Source organism: Eleginops maclovinus, chromosome 13 (genome assembly GCF_036324505.1).
Source record: "Eleginops maclovinus isolate JMC-PN-2008 ecotype Puerto Natales chromosome 13, JC_Emac_rtc_rv5, whole genome shotgun sequence".
NCBI classification, from domain to species: Eukaryota; Metazoa; Chordata; class Actinopteri; order Perciformes; family Eleginopidae; genus Eleginops; species Eleginops maclovinus.
The window spans coordinates 20,612,008-20,631,363 of record NC_086361.1 but is presented as its reverse complement, the minus strand read 5'-3'; the positions used below and the strand labels follow the sequence as shown (position 1 = coordinate 20,631,363).

The 19,356-nt window shown below is 40.5% G+C and overlaps 1 protein-coding gene across 2 annotated transcripts; it reads right to left on the bottom strand.

Annotated features, from left to right (window-relative positions):
• Positions 1-6,181: 6,181 nt before the first annotated feature.
• Positions 6,182-19,356, bottom strand: ldlrap1a (low density lipoprotein receptor adaptor protein 1a). 2 transcript variants are annotated; one of them, XM_063898439.1, is made up of 10 exons: positions 19,115-19,356; positions 12,985-13,127; positions 11,598-11,710; positions 11,346-11,460; positions 10,153-10,225; positions 9,806-9,901; positions 9,148-9,275; positions 8,542-8,576; positions 8,247-8,278; positions 6,182-6,938 (listed from the first exon to the last, which is right to left on the bottom strand). In XM_063898439.1, the coding sequence occupies exons 1-10, from the start codon at positions 19,197-19,199 to the stop codon at positions 6,892-6,894; spliced, it is 867 nt and encodes a 288-aa protein (XP_063754509.1). In that variant the 5' UTR covers positions 19,200-19,356; the 3' UTR covers positions 6,182-6,891. The 2 variants fall into 2 exon arrangements, with proteins under 2 accessions (XP_063754509.1, XP_063754508.1); XM_063898438.1 differs by lacking the exon at positions 8,247-8,278.

The following is a 19,356-nucleotide window of genomic DNA, read 5'->3' as shown; positions in this document are numbered from 1 at the left end:
GATGTGGTTTTACCGGAAGTTGTGTCACGTTCTGATGTGTTATATATAAATTCACGATCTCAACCATGTGTTTAAAACTGTGTCTGCAATCTGGAAGAAAATACGTTTCCCTCCAAACGTAATTGAAAATGCAGTTTGGTTGCATGGGAATTTAATTTAACTTGTAGACATGGACACACAAAAATACTATTTAATCAATAATGCTGAACTTTGTACCTGAAGGCATCTTTCAATTATATGTTTAAGTCAATAGCACCCCTGGAAACTCTCCAATGTAAGAGTATTTCACTTGTATTGATGTTTTACACCCTCAGTAATTAACACAATCAGTGTTTCAGTCCCACAACAATCCCCACACTTTAACCAACCCCCTTACTTCATCATCATGTGCCAACGGAAGACTTTCAACATGGTCATCCCATTCACCTTGGTTTGCCTGTACTTTAGACGACTGGACGAGTGACTTTTGAGAGCCTTCACCATTCACCCTGAGGTCCTACACATAGTAAAGAATAGGACCGTTAACGTAAGGCATATATTTGTACTTGATGTCGAAGCAAATAACCAAGAAGCATGGATTTACAGCAGAATAATGGAGTCAGTGTTTTATGTACGATCATGACGTATGTGTTTGAACCATCTTGATGTTCATGGGATAAAACCTGTTCATGAGGGCTAGCATGACTCTATTGCTATTGTTCACCCCCATGGTATATATGCTATTTCTATGAAAATATAAATGTCTAATTATGTATTAACACATGAAATAAATTCAATATTTTCAACGCACCATTTATGTGTCTTGGTGTTTACTATTCCTTCTATCAATTTCAGAGATTTTTGTTATAATTATTGATGCTAATGCTAAGTTAATTAGACATTTAATAGATGAGTTAATCAACAGAAAGTGAATCGAAAACTGGTAAGAGTTGTCTCGTGTTTTTTGGACATATGTCAATTTAATGTTGTGTGGGACAGTCATCTTAGCTTACAGCTCATTTAGTAGTTTTTCTAGATCTTTCAGTCGTAGTAAATGATCTTTATCGCACTTGAGATGGCGCTGAACATGTGGAAATGATCATTTTTTATTAGCATTTAAAGGGGTTAATGTCCTTGTTGGATTAAACAGTTAACTTGGAAACAACAGCGGACAATTTCAATTTCTTGGGAAGTATCAAGATCTTTAACTAAAGAAAAAGAAGCAATAGCACACATACTACTGTTTTAAATGTTGAACTTGAGAAAAAGTACCACAATATGAGCTTGTTGCATCTGTAGGGCATGGTCACAGACATGCTATTACAGCCTGTTAAAGCAAAATTCTCCTTAAAGTGGAACAAATTTGAACTCAATGTGATTCTTTCGCTTCATCGGTTGAAGCAAATGTTTTTCTGTTCACCCATTAGCTTGCATATACGGGAAGTAAATAGGAGGCAAAATGTTAATTTCATGCCTGCCAGACTGTGCCCTTGCTAAAACACTTTTAATTAGTTATACCTCTGATCTGCCAATCAGGGGGTCAGCTGTTCGATCCCACCTCCTGACAACATGTGGAAGTATCCTTTTGGAGAGACAATCAATCCCAAATGGCTCCTGTAGGAATGTTGTGTGTGTAAGTCGCTTTGGATAAAAGCATCAGCCTAATAATGTGCAATGTAAGTATGTAGTGATTGGAAAACCAACACAGGATCTGAGAAATGTTTGCAAATATACTAAAAAGAAAACAAAAAGATCACATTGACATAGAGATTCAGACCATTTGCGTTGCTGCAGGTGCCTCCCATGTCTCTTATTCGTCTCTCTGAGCCCACCTGTGGAAAATGCATTTGATTGGACACAATAAGCAAAGAGCCCACCCCTTTCTATGCAAGGTTTCACAGATGGCAATGCACATTAGAGCAGACACCCAGCCGCGAGGTGAAAGGAAAGGCCTGCAGAGCTGAGAGACAGGATGAAGCCCAGACCAGACAGAAATGAAAGACACCACTTTCTTAGAGTTCATAAAAAAGCACATTAAGGACAATTTTCCATTGCACTGGCTGTGAGCAAACTCCATCATGTGCATTCATACGGCTCTATATAAAAAGGCTGCGGGTACTTAGAAAGCTTTTTAGCTGGGTAAAATTACCCGAAAGTTTTTAGTGGCTGCCATGATAAGAGCTGTTGAAATCTCTAAACACTGAGGAAAAACGTTCCTTACTTATCTCCTTTAGCGTAGGTTACACAGGAACATCCTTCGTGACAGGAAAGGAGATAATTCTGTCGGAACATTTCCATAAACCAAAAATAATAACATCCTATTTCTTTACCCTAGTCCTTAATATATACTGTATGCCATTTTCCTTTGGGTCAGATCAGTATCTGCCCAATATATCAGATCACTGGAGCGGGAAGAGTGGAAGTTTTCTCTGTGAATGCTAATTAGGGTGTGGGTGTCCAGACCTGGCCTCCAGCATATGGGGCGTGACAAGGTTAGATTGTGAAAGATGTGGCCCGGGCCTTCAAACTGAAGACTGGTTTGTGAGGCAGCCGCCGTGCATCAATATAACAAGCCCCTAACACACACACAGACACACACACTTACACACACCCACCCTGGGCATCCTGTGGAACCGAAAACATAAATTAGACTGCAGCTCTAGAGAGTGTTCAACCACAGGTGTTCATCCCAAATACCACACACTAGCTAATGGTTTTGTGTCAAATAAAATGGTGGTATTTGCTTTGCAGTGAATGGGCGATGGCAGATGATGAATCAGTGGATTGTCAAAGGAGGCTGATGGAGCCTAATGATGCAAACCTTTTTGTTCTAGCCATGGAAGGAAGCGCCTGTCTGGTGCGAATGTCAGAAATGAAAACTAGGACTTGCAGACACACATCCTTCCAAACTCAGCTCTATTACCTTTCCTGTCTTTATAGTCCCCTTGGTCTCTGCTTCTCCCACATCCTGCACTCACAGCTGTTATCTGAATTTCTAGATGGAGGTACAATGCTAAATTATGTCACCATTCCTCCATCCGAACTGCTTCAATACATCACCACTGGCAGGCCACTTTATGCAGGGAATTTGTTAGATATGTGAATAAAAACGGCATCGATTTCAGCCACTGCAGATTAATCGTCTCCGAAGTTAGAGCTATGGATTAGTTTGCCTAAATGTTTACTCGATGCTGAGCCAGTTTTGCCGCAGTGCTTGTCTCAGCTAAACAATACCACCGAGCACACATGAGTGAAGTTGTGAGTGTGGCATGACCACTGCATACCCTCAGTGACCGCTGCAAAGTTGTTTACCCATGAGATTTTGCTGTAGAAACTTTCATCCATGGTTTCGTCTGTCTTTAGACTTCTTTCTTATGGAGAACAGACTATTTTTTATGTACACATGTTCTTGTACATAGTATTTGCCTTCATGTTTGCCTAAATGTATCTTAGCTAAAGACAAAGAGCATAGTTAAGGCTGAGCATGCAATACCCTAAAGTCAGTAGGTGCTATTTGCATGCATGTTATGTTAAGTTTAATGTACGTAAATGGGTCAACTGTAGCTCAATTCACAATCAGATTTTAAATGGCCTTCATGAATAGTTTCATAACGTTGAGAATATTAGATTTTGGGCCCTATAGGCTTATTTTTTAATGTTAAGAGTAAGATTATACAGTCAATTGCCATTTTCAGGTTTGTTCGAAGAACATGAAGCTAGGAGACAGTTAGTCTAGCTTGCACCAACTGGATAACTAGTCTTAAAAGTGAAAATTATACCTACTTACACTATACCCTTATTAAAATACAGATAGGTTAGGTTGTGACTTCCTAACAATATGTCGTTTCAAACTCTGAAACACACACACACACACACACACACACACACACACACACACACACACACACACACACACACACACACACACACACACACACACACACAAACAGATGTTGCTAGATAGTTTACACTTAGCTTGCAAGCTAGCATAGTCTGTCAATAAACTGGACGTTTGTGACAACTAAATATGGACAGTCCAAAGGGTCCTGTGGTGGATGATAAATAAATTGCTTTGCTTGAACACAACTTTGTCTTTAAAAAAATAACCGTTTCATCTTTTAGACAGAGCCATGCTAACTGTTTCCCCCTTGTTCCAGTCTTTGTGCTGAGCTAAGCTAACTGTCTGGTGGCTCAAGCTTCACATTTTATGGACAGATATGAGAGTGGTCTCAATATTTTCATCACATTCTGACAAGAAAGCTATTTCCCTAATTCATTAATCATCAATTAATCAAATAATTTCTAGGTGTAAATCATACAAATATCTGATATTCACATTACTCTGCCTTGGATCAAAGAAGGAAGTTGGAATGTTTTTATATCTCTGTATATCTCTTCAAACAGGTCAGACTAGAGTGCAGAAAGAGCTTGAATTTTACATAAGTGCTTTCTTTCACAGGGCTTCACCACTTATGGGGCTGTCAGACGTTGAATTTGCTTAAAAAATACCATATTTTGCGGCTTTTATCCATCCTTTGTATCACTTGACCTTGATGCCAAAGAGACTGCCTTTGAGTCTTTAGCTATTATTGCCATTTAAGTGTGTGTGTGTGTGTGTGTGTGTGTGTGTGTGTGTGTGTGTGTGTGTGTGTGTGTGTGTGTGTGTGTGTGTGTGTGTGTGTGTGTGTGTGTGTGTGTGTGTGTGTGTGTGTGTGTGTGTGTCTACAGAGAGCTACCGGTCCCTCTTCTAGGAGATTTTTTTTTCCTGGCCGATTCTCGGAACGCATGCTTTCCTCAAACTTACAAAGAGGGAGACGGAGTTAGAGCTCCCTTTGAGGAAAGACTGTTAAATAATGCAGGTGGTTAAGTAAGCTTGTCGGGACGAATTGTAAAAAAAAAAAAAAAGCCCCTGCTTCACGGACTCAGAGCCTGTTAGAGAAAGGAAGGTGGGGCTGCGTGACTTTCAGCTCTCCAGAGTCCTGTTCACACACATGGGTCGAATACATAACATGGCAGGGAACATGTGTGTGTGTGTGTGTGTGTGTGGGGGGGGGGGCGTCTATAATGTGCAAGCCAGACAGGCTGACGACCCCCTCTAACTGGTGGTTTATATATCAAACTAACAGCCATCCTTCGGTTTTTTACCCCTCGTTATGACATCTTTATGGCCCTATACCGTCACTTAGAAAGTAGCAGCAGGATATGGATAGGGTTATTAAAAAGAACGACACATGTTCCCACATCATTTAAGGGCAATACAGAGGACAAATGAGTGTCTTAGTGCACAGATGAAGATGTGACCGGCATTTGATACCGACTCAAACAGCAGGATAGTGCAGGTCTGCCCTCTGCTGCTGGAAACACTCTTCATGTCTTATTAGGCAATATGTATAGTGGGCATAATAAACAAGTATAAAACCAGAAACCCATTGTAGATAAAAACAAACCCAGAGCAAATTGAGAATATAAGTGTATATGTGACTACAGGGTGGAGGGGATGCATGGGCAGATTATGAGACAATGGGACCCTGCGGCACAGACTGGCAACAGGCCCAGCCAAATCTCCTACGCAGGAAGAACACACACAGATTTTATGGTTGTTTAGCCTCTTTTTTACTGTTGTATTTTATATTTTATTTGTAGTCATTACACATATACTGGGGTTTGTCTCTGCGTAGTCATTTTGTTTCACTATTTATTCATTTGATGTGTGATTGTAGTTGTTTTGTGTCTCTTTGTGGTCATTTTGTGTCTCATTGTGGTTGTTTAATGTCTCTTTGTAGTAGTTATGCACATCTCTGCGGTTTTGCCTTTTTTTTGTGGTTGTTTTGAATGTCTTTGCAGATGCTCTGTTATAATTTTGTGCCAGTTTTCACACTGGTTCTGCGGCTCTTTAAATGCTTTTGCAGTTGTTGTTTTTTTTGCATCCTTTTGTAGACGTTTAGTCCTTCTCTAGTGTCTCTTTGTGGGTGTGTGTTTCTTTGCGTTACTTCTGAGTCTCTTTCTGGTTTCAGATTTCAGGAATCCTTCCAAGAGATGATGGGAACACTCACTGGGAAACTGACACACGGGTCCAAACACATAAATCAAACAGCAGGTGGTCTAGAACTTCTGCAGTGAAGACCCACTCCGTATGAATTTGATGCAAGAATGCTACGGTGTGTGAATGAAGTCACTGCATTGCTAAAACAAATACATAAACTATACCAAAAGAGTCCATTTATTATTCATGAATATATTTTATTTCTGTATAATGCTGGTAGATTACAACGCACATTAATTTGCAAAAAGGGATTCTGATAACCTTGAAACAACTCTGTCACACTGCAGTGAAACAGAACCTTACATTTTAGTAGACCAAATCCTCACGTTAACTACTTCCACTGAAGTGTGGCTGATTGTCCTGCTGTTATTAAAGCCTGTTGATACAATCTGTACATAAAAACTCAGTTAAATCACACTCTTCATCCATAGAAAAATAATTACAAATCTATAAATTATAACTAAACATGTAAACACTGATTATAATGCCAGAACTATGGAAATGGAAGCAACCATAAAAGGATGATGTTATTGCTTTGGTGCTGTTTCCCCACAAAGAAGGGAAGACCTGCCCATGTGCAACCAACCAGGTGAGGATTCTAATCTTGACACTTATTCCCTTATGGACTTCCTGTGGTCTTATCTTAAATACACATTGATACCTTTGTTAGTTCTCAGGAAGACATAAAGACCCCCCCCCCCCCCCTTCCTCCCCTTGGTTGTTGTCATCGTCGTCTCTCTCTATCTCTCGCTGATGTGTTTGTTGTGGTGGTCAGAAGCCGAAGATATCGTCCCCGAACGGGCTGAGGTTGTTGGGAGTGTTTCTGTTGCTGCCGTCCCAGTCGGGTTCAATGAGCAGATCCTGGGGCGTCACCCCAATGTCCAGGACCTGGGGGTTAGTACGCGACATTGCCAGTCTGAGGAGGAAAACATAAAGGGATGAACAGGGAAAGATAAGCTGGGATCCACTTTGTTAAACCGTGAGAATAATAACAGTGGTGTCTTTCTTTAATATCATCATTTATGCATGTACTTTTATATATTTCACACATTTTCTTATGTTTTAAATCTCATAGTTTGGTCTTTAATTGGCTTTGTTTACACACATTTTAGGACATTAGACTACACAAAGTCAGAAGAAGACTTGCAACTTAACCTGGACTTTTACACCAATGACTTTGTGCCACATATCAATTTATTTCCGTACATTTTTCCAAGTTGTTAATGCTATTAGTTTATGGAGAGATGGATAGATGGAGAGATGGAGAGATGGATAGACATTGTACATTACAATATAAATAAAATAGAAGATATAAACACAAAATATATATAAAGCAGGATATTACATAAACATTAAGCGTGTTAATCTTCACAAATACCCCAGAAGAAAACACAGGGGTTGAAAATGGGCACAAGTAGTTGCACTATGACTTGCCTTAGACCTGGCTGTCACAGCTTGGGATTTGACTTAAATACAAACCCTTGACTTACAGTATGTGTGACTTGCAGAACAATGACATGGTCCCATCTCTGTAAAACTCTCAATAAATAGAAATAAATAAGCTAACTTGTATCAAAAAAGCTGAACCACTGAAACCAGAATAGCTGCTGTTCCTCCGTTTAAAGTTTGGGCCAAGTTGTGATTTTAATGCTTCCTCCACAGCAGCTCAGCTTCCAAGACCTATTGTGCGACTAAAGCCTCGATTTCTCTTAATTAGGATCCTTTCGGTTTCGCCGCACACCATCTTTCCTCTCTGGGATAATAACATATGCTAAATCCGGGCGGAGGTCAACAGGATTACTCTAAGACATTCAGTTCGGTCCTCGAACCATGGGATAAAATGATCTGGCACACACGGCTCACGTGAACCCTTCCACACTTTCACAAACAGAATAAAAAGCCTCAGTTTTTAGTGGAGTAACTTTTCAGTCTATTCATTGAAACAGACTATAAAGAGGGTTGTCAGTGTGTTGTCAGAGTGTTGTCAGAGTGTTGTCAGAAGAAAAGAGCAATTTTTGGTGAAATGAGATGGGATTTCTTTAACTTTGATTGAGACTAAGCTCTATTTTCAAATATTCTATCAGGAAGGATACAAACGACACAGGAAGCTATTGCTAACATCACTAGGGTATTGGGTTTGTCTGTGATTGAATGAAATGGGTTACAGGTAGGTTAGTAATTAGCACTACTTCACTAAGTAAGGCTTGTAACAGCTCAACTTTACCTGCACATGAACCATAGCTATCCAGAGCATGGCTGGAGACACAAACACACAGTAGATTGAGGACAGTTTCAAATTAAGCTACACAATTATTTCTCGTATACAAATCAGGAGGATTTGTTCTCTGCAGTACACAGGGATCCCCACTAAGTGGCGCTGTAACACTAAGCAGTATGAGAGGGACCTGCAGTACTCAAGACAAAAGTTAGGGATGTGGAATTTTACTCTAAAAGCAGCATAAAGAATTCACTAGGATTTATTTAATTTAAAAATACAACTACTCAGACAAATATCTTACTTGGAAAACGCTTCGTCCAAACTGTCCTCTAGTTCCTGGAAAGAAAAAGAGGAGAAACTGGGCTTAATATTAACCCAGTGACAAATGTGGTAATTATGGTTGCAGAAAGAAGTAAATGTAAGACATTTAATGATATTTTAAACTGTATATGTTGATATCAATGGACATTAATAAACAGAAGACACTGGGCTACAATCATATGGGATCCAAATCTCAAACCAGAACATTTTCTCACAACAAAATTTGAAAAATAAATCTAATTTTTTTCAAATGTAGGATTTGAAATTGAAATATTATCCTGGATACACAAAATAAATTCAAATGTTCTTTTTACAGCCCAATATCACACATTTTATATCCAGGCTTTACAGATGTACAGAATATGACACCCTCTGTCCTTAGACCCTCACATCCATCAAGAAAAACTCCCTCCCTCCCGTGTATGAACCAAAGATAATATATTTATAACGTGGACAGTCCATGTGTTTGTATATAAAATGAAGATTGATCTTGGTGGATCTCACATGGGATCCAAACCTCAAACAGAACCTAAAGACAAGTGTTAAGCACTCCAGTTGTCCACAGGTGCAACACGGAGGATCTTACCAAGTTGGGGTTGTTGCTGGTCTCAGACGGTCGGTGGTTGTCCAGCTGATCCTCCTCTGTATTCCCACTGGTCTCCACCATCCCATTCACACTGTCCTCAAAGTCCAACAGGTTGTCTGTGGCAACATCTGCTTGAGGTGAGGGAAGGACATCCCATTAGTTGAAGTAGAAGTACACCTAGTCTCAACACAGACTACCTAATACGATGTTTCCACCAAAAAGAGCGCCTCAACTTCGGTTTTTCACACTCTAAATTGGAATGAATAAACAGAGCAAACGTTACAACAGTCACTTCTTTTTTTAAGTTATTTATTTCAAACTTTGAAACCAAGGTTGCTGGTTGTTGAAACAATGGAGAGAGAGTTTAATAATTGTAGGTGTTTTACAATAATAAGTCTAAATCCCTGTTAAATCTTATTGTGTACATATACCCTCACACCCATCCCACCGGATACAACATTGGTGTGTCCAGAGGGGTGTCGTCACTGTGTTGTCAATCACAGTTGAGATGATACATACCCATGACTACTGCAAAGTCAATCATCCCAGGAACTAATGACCATGATAACCTCTCCATTTATGCACATAATCCAGATGTTGGTGGGTTCTGTGTCCAGTGGAAATGGGCTAGACAGTTTACAAACACTTTTTTTTTTACCCGTCCCCTTCAGGCTCCCCAAGCTGTTGGATCTCTCTGAATGGGAGCTGCTGCTGGCCTCTCCGGCTGAACCAGACTTCGCCCGTTTCCCTTTCTCTAGATCAGAAAACAGATGCACAGAAATTACACAAACTTGCTGATTGCAACCACGCAGCAGATATCCTCGCCCTTGAAGCATCAAGGCCGACCGGGGGCAAACACAAACAGTCTAAGATGCTGATAAGACGACCCCTACAGTTGCAGCTGTGTGTGTGGGTGGAGATGGTGTGTGTGTGTGTGTGTGTGTGTGTGTGTGTGTGTGTGTGTGTCATTTCGAGAACTTGAAGGGTGGTGAGTTTGGCTCCTACCTTCTTTGGCCACTTGCCAGATTTCAAACGCTACGGTGAAGGCCTGAGCTACTGTCAGAGCCACCGCCTGAGCCTGGGGAACACAAGACACACACACTTTGTTACACACCAGGGCTGAGAGACAGTCCACAAGTGTTTAAAAAAACTCTGTGACACCGAGTTTGGTATTGACTGACAGAAGCATGATGGGGCGTTATGTTTAATATGATTTTAGGCGATTCAATTGGGATAAAAAGGGGAATGTTGGTAAAAAAGTGCGCATTAAAAAAGGGCATAACCTAGAATCCAAATACCTAATTAGAGCACATGTAAGGTTTACCAGAGAGAACGTAAAATATGTCGGGGTATTTCAATTTTTTATTTCCAGCTTACTCTGCTTTCTTTATTTGGACAATGCACATATGTTTTAATATATACTGACATTGCATCGTGTTTCGTTGATGTGAAAATGGACTTTTTTCACAAAAGTTCTCATAGTCAATAAGTTAACTTTTTTTATTGCAAGCTCAACTATCCCTTTAAGGTGCCTAATGTTCGATACTACATCTTAAAACAGATGCAGATTGTACTTCAATCTTAAAACAGATGTATTAAATACACATTAGAAGGAAAGCAGGGTCAATAATCCCAGTGCTGGGACTGCAGAGCTTGTTTAGCAGAGGACATCACGACTGTCTCCATATCCAGGATGCAGTTTTAAGTACGGTATTATCGTGTTATTCCGGGAGAGAAGGGGATGAGTGTAGTAAGATGAGAGGAAAAGTGCCCTTCTGTTTGTCAGCAGACAGGAGCACAGGAAGATGACAGATGTCTGGGAAGACTCGGGTTTCCTTTTAAGCATGAATGATGAGAAAGAGGAGCTACAGTGTCAGAGAAGCAGGATAAATTGTGTCTAACCCCAGAAAAAAAGTGCTTCTGTTCACTCACATTTGACAAAAAAGGCAATTTGATTTAGAATTAAGAACGTGCTGGGTGTTGTAGGTCTTTTTAATGGACCACAAACTCAGGTCAGTGAAACCAAAGTAAGATTAGATAACCCAGCCAACCACGAAGAGAGTTTTAAATCCCCTTAAACTACAGAAAAAAACTCTTAAATGATAGAAACTAATGCAGTTCAAATCACCGATCTAGATTTTGATTTATACTGGTCATATATTAAACATTAAAAAGTGATTCTGTTCCAAACAACTCACCACTTTCCTCTTGGAGCAGAGGTAGGCGTGGCACTCCAGGGTCCCGTTGAGGGTGTTTTGAGCGATGTAAGCAAACACTTTATCGTGCAGTTTGTCCACTGTGCAGTAGGATATTCTGCAGACCGGGGGTGAGGTAAGAAAAATCAGCAAACCACAACTCGAGGAGAGTTCAAAACACATGCATCATCAACTACACGGCCAGGTCTTTAAGGGTTGTGAACCTGCATTAAGCTCCAGACGAGCATCACATACCTGTATATGGAGACGTTTTCCAGTTGTGTATTGGACAAGTTGTCGTACAGGAGGATTCCCTGAGGGGAGACCTTCAGAGCGACCTTCTGAGGCTTCTTCCCACTGGCTTTAGCCTGATACAGATAGAGAGGGTTTTGTTTGAGAGCATGGTAGTGTGTTCAGTACAAACTGTGCTTTAAAGCAATCTGATCCACAATTAAACAAAGCTAATGATGAGTTAAAGGGGCCCTATTCTGCTCATCTTCAGGGTCATTTAGGTATTTAGTTCCTCTACATTGATATGTCTCCATGCTTTAATTTTCAAAGAGCTTTTTATTTTTCTCATACTGCCTGTGCTGCAGCTCCTCTTTTCACCCTCTGTCTGAAAACAGAGCCCAGTCTGCTCTGATTGGTTAGCTGGCTGGCTCTGTTGTGATTGGTCAACTTCTTAGAGATGTCCCGCCCCTTAGCCTATCACAATACAATGTGCTGGAGCGCTAGCCAATATAAGCACATGTTACGTATTGATGTCACTAGAAGTAAACAAAAGACCACAATCGCAGAGAGGGAACTTTGGGATTTTAGCCTTGGCAGAACATTTACATCCATAATATAACGCTACAGGAAAGAGAAAACCCCCAAAAGCAGAATAGGGCGTGCAGCGTCATCCAAGTGCCCTGTATCCACCTATGGATTCATAGAAATTAAACTACTTATTTTTTAAAAAAGTGTGACATACATGCACAACACATTCATTCAAAGGAGGATCATTGGAATAGGCCTCTTTTAGGATAATGTACAACTCATCCACCCAGGCTTCTTTGCTCTGAAATGCATTTATTTAACACCATGTGACAGAAAGGGGAAGTGAGTACTATAAACAACATATACTTGTTACTTTTCCTTCAAGTACTAAGCTCTTTTAATTATGTAATGTCTTTTTGTGTGCTCTTGGTTTAAATGGAATCCGACGGGAGAATAACCCCAACTCCTGATGCTCACATAACAGCAGCAGAAGGAAACTTGCATTCAATTGCTTTTTCTTTTGCCTCATTTTCTGGAAGTTTAGATTCAGATTTTTGCTAAATTTGGATGCAACCAAAGTTAATCGTAATGTAAAAGTTTGACTTTACTTTAAAGTATATAGTCCTTTATGTGTTTGTCAATTCTTCAATTTGACTGGATAACCTTTCAAAATGTGATTGACATGATTACATGACATCTTATTTACCATTGCACATTATATTAATACAAAATATTTCATAAAAGTGTTGATTTTATGGAGACAAAATGTTCCAGCAAGGCAATACAAGAAACCAAAGCATGTTTTGTACTTTTAAATGCATAGAGTAATTCAGAAAGCAGTAATCCTGGAGACAGTGTGACATCCTGTTCCTCCGGCTCTCACCGTGGCCACGATCCTCTTCACTGCAGCCGCTGACAGCTCCTCTCCCTTAGGCTGGTCCACTAGTGTCATGCCGAGGTGACGGAGGTTAAAGGTCATGCCTTCAACAATGGTCTCCCGTGTGTCGGTCCAGTTTTCTGGAAGCTCTGCAAAGAAGACGCATTTTTAAATATAAGGGAAAAGTGGGTCAATAATTAGATCAACAGGAAACCGTTTGATTATCAGGTTTGTGTCTTTAAAAAGATCAGATATTTGTTTCGCAGTTCTTTCCGCTTCATGTTCCAACATAAATAACATTCAAAGAGCTCGAGGAAAAACACAAATCAGACGAAATGTAAACAGCCCATGTTGAACTAAAAGTTGAGACATTTCATCTGCTCTTTCCCCGAAGTGGAGGCAAAACAGGGTATCTAGGTCAGAGGGTCTGCCTATGTAAAGTCAATATTATAACTCCAAAACAACTTATGGGGCTTGAAAATTAAAAGGGAGAGCGAGTTTACATGGACTCTGACGTACAAGGGATCAGAGGAACGTGTGGAGTAACATAACAGATAAAAAATAGGCCATAAGTCGCTCTTTAAAATGCAAGGGCCTCTTAACTTCAGCCTTCAAAGAATTGAAGTTAACACACTTAAAATCCAGAGGAGTGTAAAGACTGTAGCTGGTGGAGGAACAGCTGCTATCTCCATGTGATTTCTTATCAGCTTTTGTACGGAGCCGGCCGGCCCTGACCCTCTGGCTGTGTTTACAGAGATTTCCTCAGAGAAAGAAGGGGGGGGGGGAGCGGGGTTAGGGAAGGCAAGAAAAACATCCCCATTACCTAGAAATCCATCCTCCTAGCATTTACCTCCTCTGGGATGTGGCGCATACCACACACTCGTGCAGACACACACCCTATAAAAGGAAGGAGGACTGCAGCTGAAACAAGAGTCTTTTAAAAGGATGTTTGAAATATTGGAATTACTTTCATTCTAAAAAGTCACTAAATATGTACGACACTGTGTTTAAAACCCTCAATTTAAATCAGCAGTTCTTTGGAGGCAGCTGATTTAAATTCATAACGCTGAATAAATCCAACACAACACATACATACATATGTCCTTCTGCTCTGTAAAAGCCTTGAGACGTATATCAGAACCAACTGAGAGGCTACAGCCGTGCTACTTCATTACCAAATTTCACTAGAAAACCAATAGCTGTTAAGATGTCTGACTTAAAACCCCAAAATATGAACCTTATGAAGGTGAGAATTGCAGAAATTAGTCCAACAATCTGGAAATAAATGTATATTCTTGCATTTTTGGCTGCTTTGTCTCAATGGTTTTAGTTGGATGCCTGAAACAAGGTTTTTTAATGACTGTTTTATGACGTGAAATAGGTCTGTTTTTAAAAAGGCGCTTACTAACGCATGGCTATATAAGACTTTAGAGGTCGTTGGCCATCCAAAGCGAAAATCATTCTGATACAGCACCAAACATCCTGAACTAACACAAATGTAGATCACCATTAATTAAAGTCAGACTAAAGCAGGATCCATGCATATTCTACAGACTGGTCAACCAAACCCTTAAAAACCATCATCATGTGGAAGGACAGCACTTTAGGATCAATATACCTGAGAAAAACCGAGACACCTGAAAGGAAACAGCTGGGGCACGGGTGAACTGAGACCAAGAAAACCCATCTGACCCGGCTGTAAACACCAGCCGACCTCACCATCTGTTCGTGTGAGGAGATTACTGGGTGTGAGGAAACAGAGGATCCTTGAATTGGATGTCAAAAAGGAGAGAAAACAGCAAAAGGGGGGAAGAAAGACAAAAGTGCACAGCTCCTTACTCATTTATCAAAACCAAAATGAATGGCGTGTTCCAAACTATGAGCGACAAAACGGCCAAATGTTACCAGTTGTATTATTGAAAGTCACCATGGAAGTCTTTTTAATAGCACTGGGAACTAACTCACAGTAAAATAAGTCTTGGTTCGATGTATAGAGGGTGTTGGAGCTGTTTTTGTTTGTATTAAATGAGTCAGTATTAATCCTAGTTATTTTAGTTGCAGTAGTTCTCTATGCTTTTATTTTGAAGGATGTTTTGGGCACCTGGTGATAAGTATATATTTGAGACAGCTGGTGATGGGATTGGCTCACCAGGCGAGCAGAGGGTACAGAAAAGGTACTGTGGGGAGAGAAAAATGGTTGATTCTGCACCATTTGAGCCCAGAAAAAAGTTAAGGCCATAGCTACATGTGATTTGTAGCGTCACACAGCACCACAGTTTGTAGCTTCCCGTCACCAGCTTCCACTGAAAATGACGGGTAGCTTGTTGCTCTGTCGCTCGCAGTGTGAACAAGTGTAACAGATGAGGCTGAATCAAAGCCTTCGAACACCTCGACAACAGAGTGCTGAGCCCAAAGTGTCCAGCTGACCAACAACCCACATCCTGGCTGATTTGTGCGTCTACACCAAACACTGAATCACTGTGGAAACCACCAACTGTGGTCCTAAAACTCAGGACCACTCAGAGACTCACAGAACCAATAACATTTAGAACAAACAAAAGGAAACAAGAACTTCTGTCACCATTTAACTTTGCTGATTTACACACATGCAGCTCCTAAATCAGGTTTATCCAAATTCATCCGAGTGTGTTTCTACCAAAGGAGGAAGAAAATAAATAAAGATAGCGTGTTGGTGTGGAAGTCTGTGCAGCTGGAGCTAAATTATACAAACACTTTGGAGGAATTTAGCCTCAAGTTTACTCATCAGGCTGTGATGTTAATGTGAAAAATAAACAAAGCAGAAATCCTACAAGACTCTTACTCTTACAATGCAAAACAGACATGTCTTAGCAAGTAATTAAGTAACTTTATTGACTTAAAAAGTGGAGAATATGTAAGATTAGTTGTATTTTTTCATAGGAGTTATTTGGTTTAGCAGCATTCTTGTCGCTACTAGAGAAGTGAAGCATTTCGTGCGTTGATTTTATCCACCTGAAACCAAAAGAGGCAGTTTGTTCAACTCAAACAAAACAAACAAGCAATCAACAAATACAAATGTAAGATCACTTGCTTTTTTCACAGCTGCACACCCAATAAAAACTCAAACCACAGCCTGTAAAGTGCTTTCAGTTTCTCTCGTAGGACAGCGGCTGCCGAGAAAGTGTGTTTGTATCATTTAATTGTGAGGGCCCCACTCAGGGACTGTGGGGGTTCTTTAAAGTAAGCTTAGTGATACATCTTCCCACATCACGAATAAGAAAGCTGTGGTAGTGACACTTCAATCACAAGGAAGCCACCACAAACGTTTAACCTTCTTCAACATCTACTTAACTCTAAATGGGACCAGATTTTCCCAAATGAACCTCATGATGTAATGAATAAGACTTGAAACTAGAAATTAAGACTGTACACACATCAGGAAAATCCTACTGAGGCAATAAATCAGGTGAAAAGTAGGTTCATTCTCTCATAGACTTCTATACAATCCATCCCTTTTGCGAACAGTGGAAACGCTCCCTGCTGGCCATTAGAGGAAAGGCAAGTTTAAGACACTTATGCATTGGCTTCCCTTTTCAGACTGATGTGTAAACAAACCTTGAAGCAAGTCTTAGAGTCTAAACCTTACAAAAAAGAAGGTTTAGACTCCATAATCTAGCATATCACAACAGATACCACCTGCTGTGATTGAAACCAGAGAGACGATCGATGATCATATATGTTTTTAACTCCCAGGGTAGATTCTGGGTAAAAGCAGAGTGTCTGACTGATAATCAGAGAAAGTGTAAACAGAAGGGGAAAAGCCTCATCGAAGTAGAAGAGATCATTGATAGCAAGTGCCAAACTTTGTTGAAATAACTACCTCATAAATTAAACTATCTGACCACGAATGCGCCTTAATCACATGCTCCCATTTTAGAGGGTGCCTTTTTAGAGGCTCTTTACTGCAGACAAGCACCCTCTGGCTGGTCCTCCACGCTGGCAGTGTGCCGGCGAGGGTCGTCTAGGGCGACCGAAGCTGGGCAATAAGAGCAGAGGAGCAGTTAAGGAACAGGGAGGCTTTTGCCATTTAAATATAGGGCAGTCCCCATAGGATTGAATGGGTTCCTGCTCACAAAGTGTATACAGGCCTATAGAGTTCCATTAATGGCAATATGTGTGAAGGATGCTGGTCCCTCAGGTGCCTGGGTCACGTTAGGTTTCCTGTCCAGTCATTCACCTGATATCCCACGTGTAAGTAAGTCCCTGAAAAAAGTGAGGTAATATTGGCTGATCCCGATTCTTCCCATAGGGCACAGACGGACATTGAGGTCTGGCAGCGCTGGGGAGGAATGTGTGCCCTGCAGTCTAAGAGAAGACCTGGTAATCTACACTACAATACACTACTCACAACAAGTGGGTCACTAGCTGCGTTTACAGGAAGCTTTTAATTCCACTAATGATCAGGGTGAGAGCCCGATTAAAGTAGGATATACCTCATGTAAACTCTGGAAAAAAACTAGATCCACATATCACAAGCTGGTTCAAAAGTCCTACAAGAGATAAAAGTGGTTAGAGTTTAATATTTAAATAGAAATAAGTTCAGTAATTGATCAGCAAAGAGTCATTTATTATGCACAAATGTGAGAAAATGCTGTGTTTAGCCTCTTAAAAGTGGAGGTTTTCTCTTCTTCTGTTTTTTTATGATATTAAATTGAATATCTTTGGATTTTGAAGTGAAAACAAGACATTTAAAGAAATCACTTTGGACTTTTAGAAACTGGAATTGACATTTTATACCAAAAAAGTTAGTCGAAAATGTAAATAATTGAAATGCACCCCTGATTTAAATGCCTAGGATTCTGTTTAGCTTCATAATTAAAGTGATTTCCATGGAGCATTTCAACGGGACACGGTAAAAGAACTGCTGTGAATATATTTCAGGGATTTTCCAGTGTAATGGATCACGTTCAGAAAGAATGCTACATGTTATCACTGGTAGCTGCGTGGAATTCAAATCTGACCCTCATCCATTAATTCAGAAATACACCGGGAAGATATCTGTCTTCAAGAGCGAATCTCAAATTCCTGAGGCTTCCAGGTGAGTTTAGGGTTACATACAATAACCTGAGATATGCATGTAATCCCCGCTGTACTCTCCAATGATCATATATGCTTTATAATGGCCTCTGATGGAATTTAAATCAGACCAGCTTGAACTCCAGCCAACAGGAGCCTCGCACTGACTGACTCGCAACATTCTTGGCTTGTCCTCTTGGTTACAGGCATGGGAGCTTTTTAAGCCCCCCCAGTCATTCTTCAACCCCCCCCCCCCCCCCAAAACTTTACAGCCAGGATCAAGTGAGATTTAACTTACAAAGTGGCTCTTGAGTCCTACAATGGGCACCAGAGTTTCATGTTATGTTGCAGTGTGAGCGGGCTCCTGACCCTGCTGAAGGGCTCTTGAGCAAAACCACTGTAGGTTTTTGTAATGACTCTGACCTCTGCACTACCTCAGGGACTGTGGACGGAAAAAAAAGAAGGAATTCTGGGATATTGGGATTATCCACAAATCCCAAAAAGTGCTTTAGTCAGCAAAAGAAAAAAAAGGGCAAGGGAACACAAGGCACTTATCTCAGTAAACTGTTGAGAGAGAGATAGCTTAGACTATTTACAATAAAAGTCACGATATCTGGAGTGTGTGTCAATTTGTGGTGTAGTTCATTTCCCTTTTTTTCTAAAATAAACAGCACTTATTTTGGGGTAAATTCCTGACAGTATGAACCGCATTGCAAACAAACAGGCTTAATTTAAGTCCTATGGAAACAGATGTTCACCACAACAGAATAAATACAACATAATAAAATAAAGAAGCATTGTTTTAGTGCACTGTAGGTTAAAAAAAATAACGCAAATTAAAAACACGTCGTTTTGTAACGTTGCTGCTACAGACAAACACTAGAAAGGGTTACATATGATTCACTTTTGACACAAAAAGCTTAACTTTTGGTCAGTTTTCAGACACGTTAACCTTAAGCTTCCCTTAATGTGTTAATTAAAGTACAAGGCAGCAAACAAAAGTCAACTTCAACCCGGTGAAACTCAGAAATGTAGCCAAAAGTTTTTACGTTTTCCTTTTAAGTCCACAAACATGTCTTACTTCTGTGTCTGCCAGCACTCCAGGACTGTTTCGCCATACTCGGGCTCCGGATGATGGCTCTCCCGGCCGACTTTAGGGCATCCATGTCGGTGTGTTCCTTCGCAGAGAGTCGGTGAAGTTTGCTGCTGGAGCCGCTCAGGAGAAATGTTTTTGCGCAGACTGCTGATGGGGAGGATGGATTTATGGTGCCTTTCGGTGCTGTCAGAAATATCGCAGTTTACGAGCCCACCCGACAAGTAGGC

What these genes read in the sequence shown, in the direction of transcription:
- ldlrap1a (XM_063898438.1), bottom strand. Translation starts at nt 19,199, where the DNA reads ATGGATGCCCTAAAGTCGGCCGGGAGAGCCATCATCCGGAGCCCGAGT. An exon ending in GAAAACGTCTCCATATACAG is followed by an intron (nt 11,461 to 11,597) that starts GTATGTGATGCT and finishes CCCGGTCTGCAG; the next exon opens with AATATCCTACTGCACAGTGG. An exon ending in CCAGCAACAACCCCAACTTG is followed by an intron (nt 8,577 to 9,147) that starts GTAAGATCCTCC and finishes TTTTCTTTCCAG; the next exon opens with GAACTAGAGGACAGTTTGGA.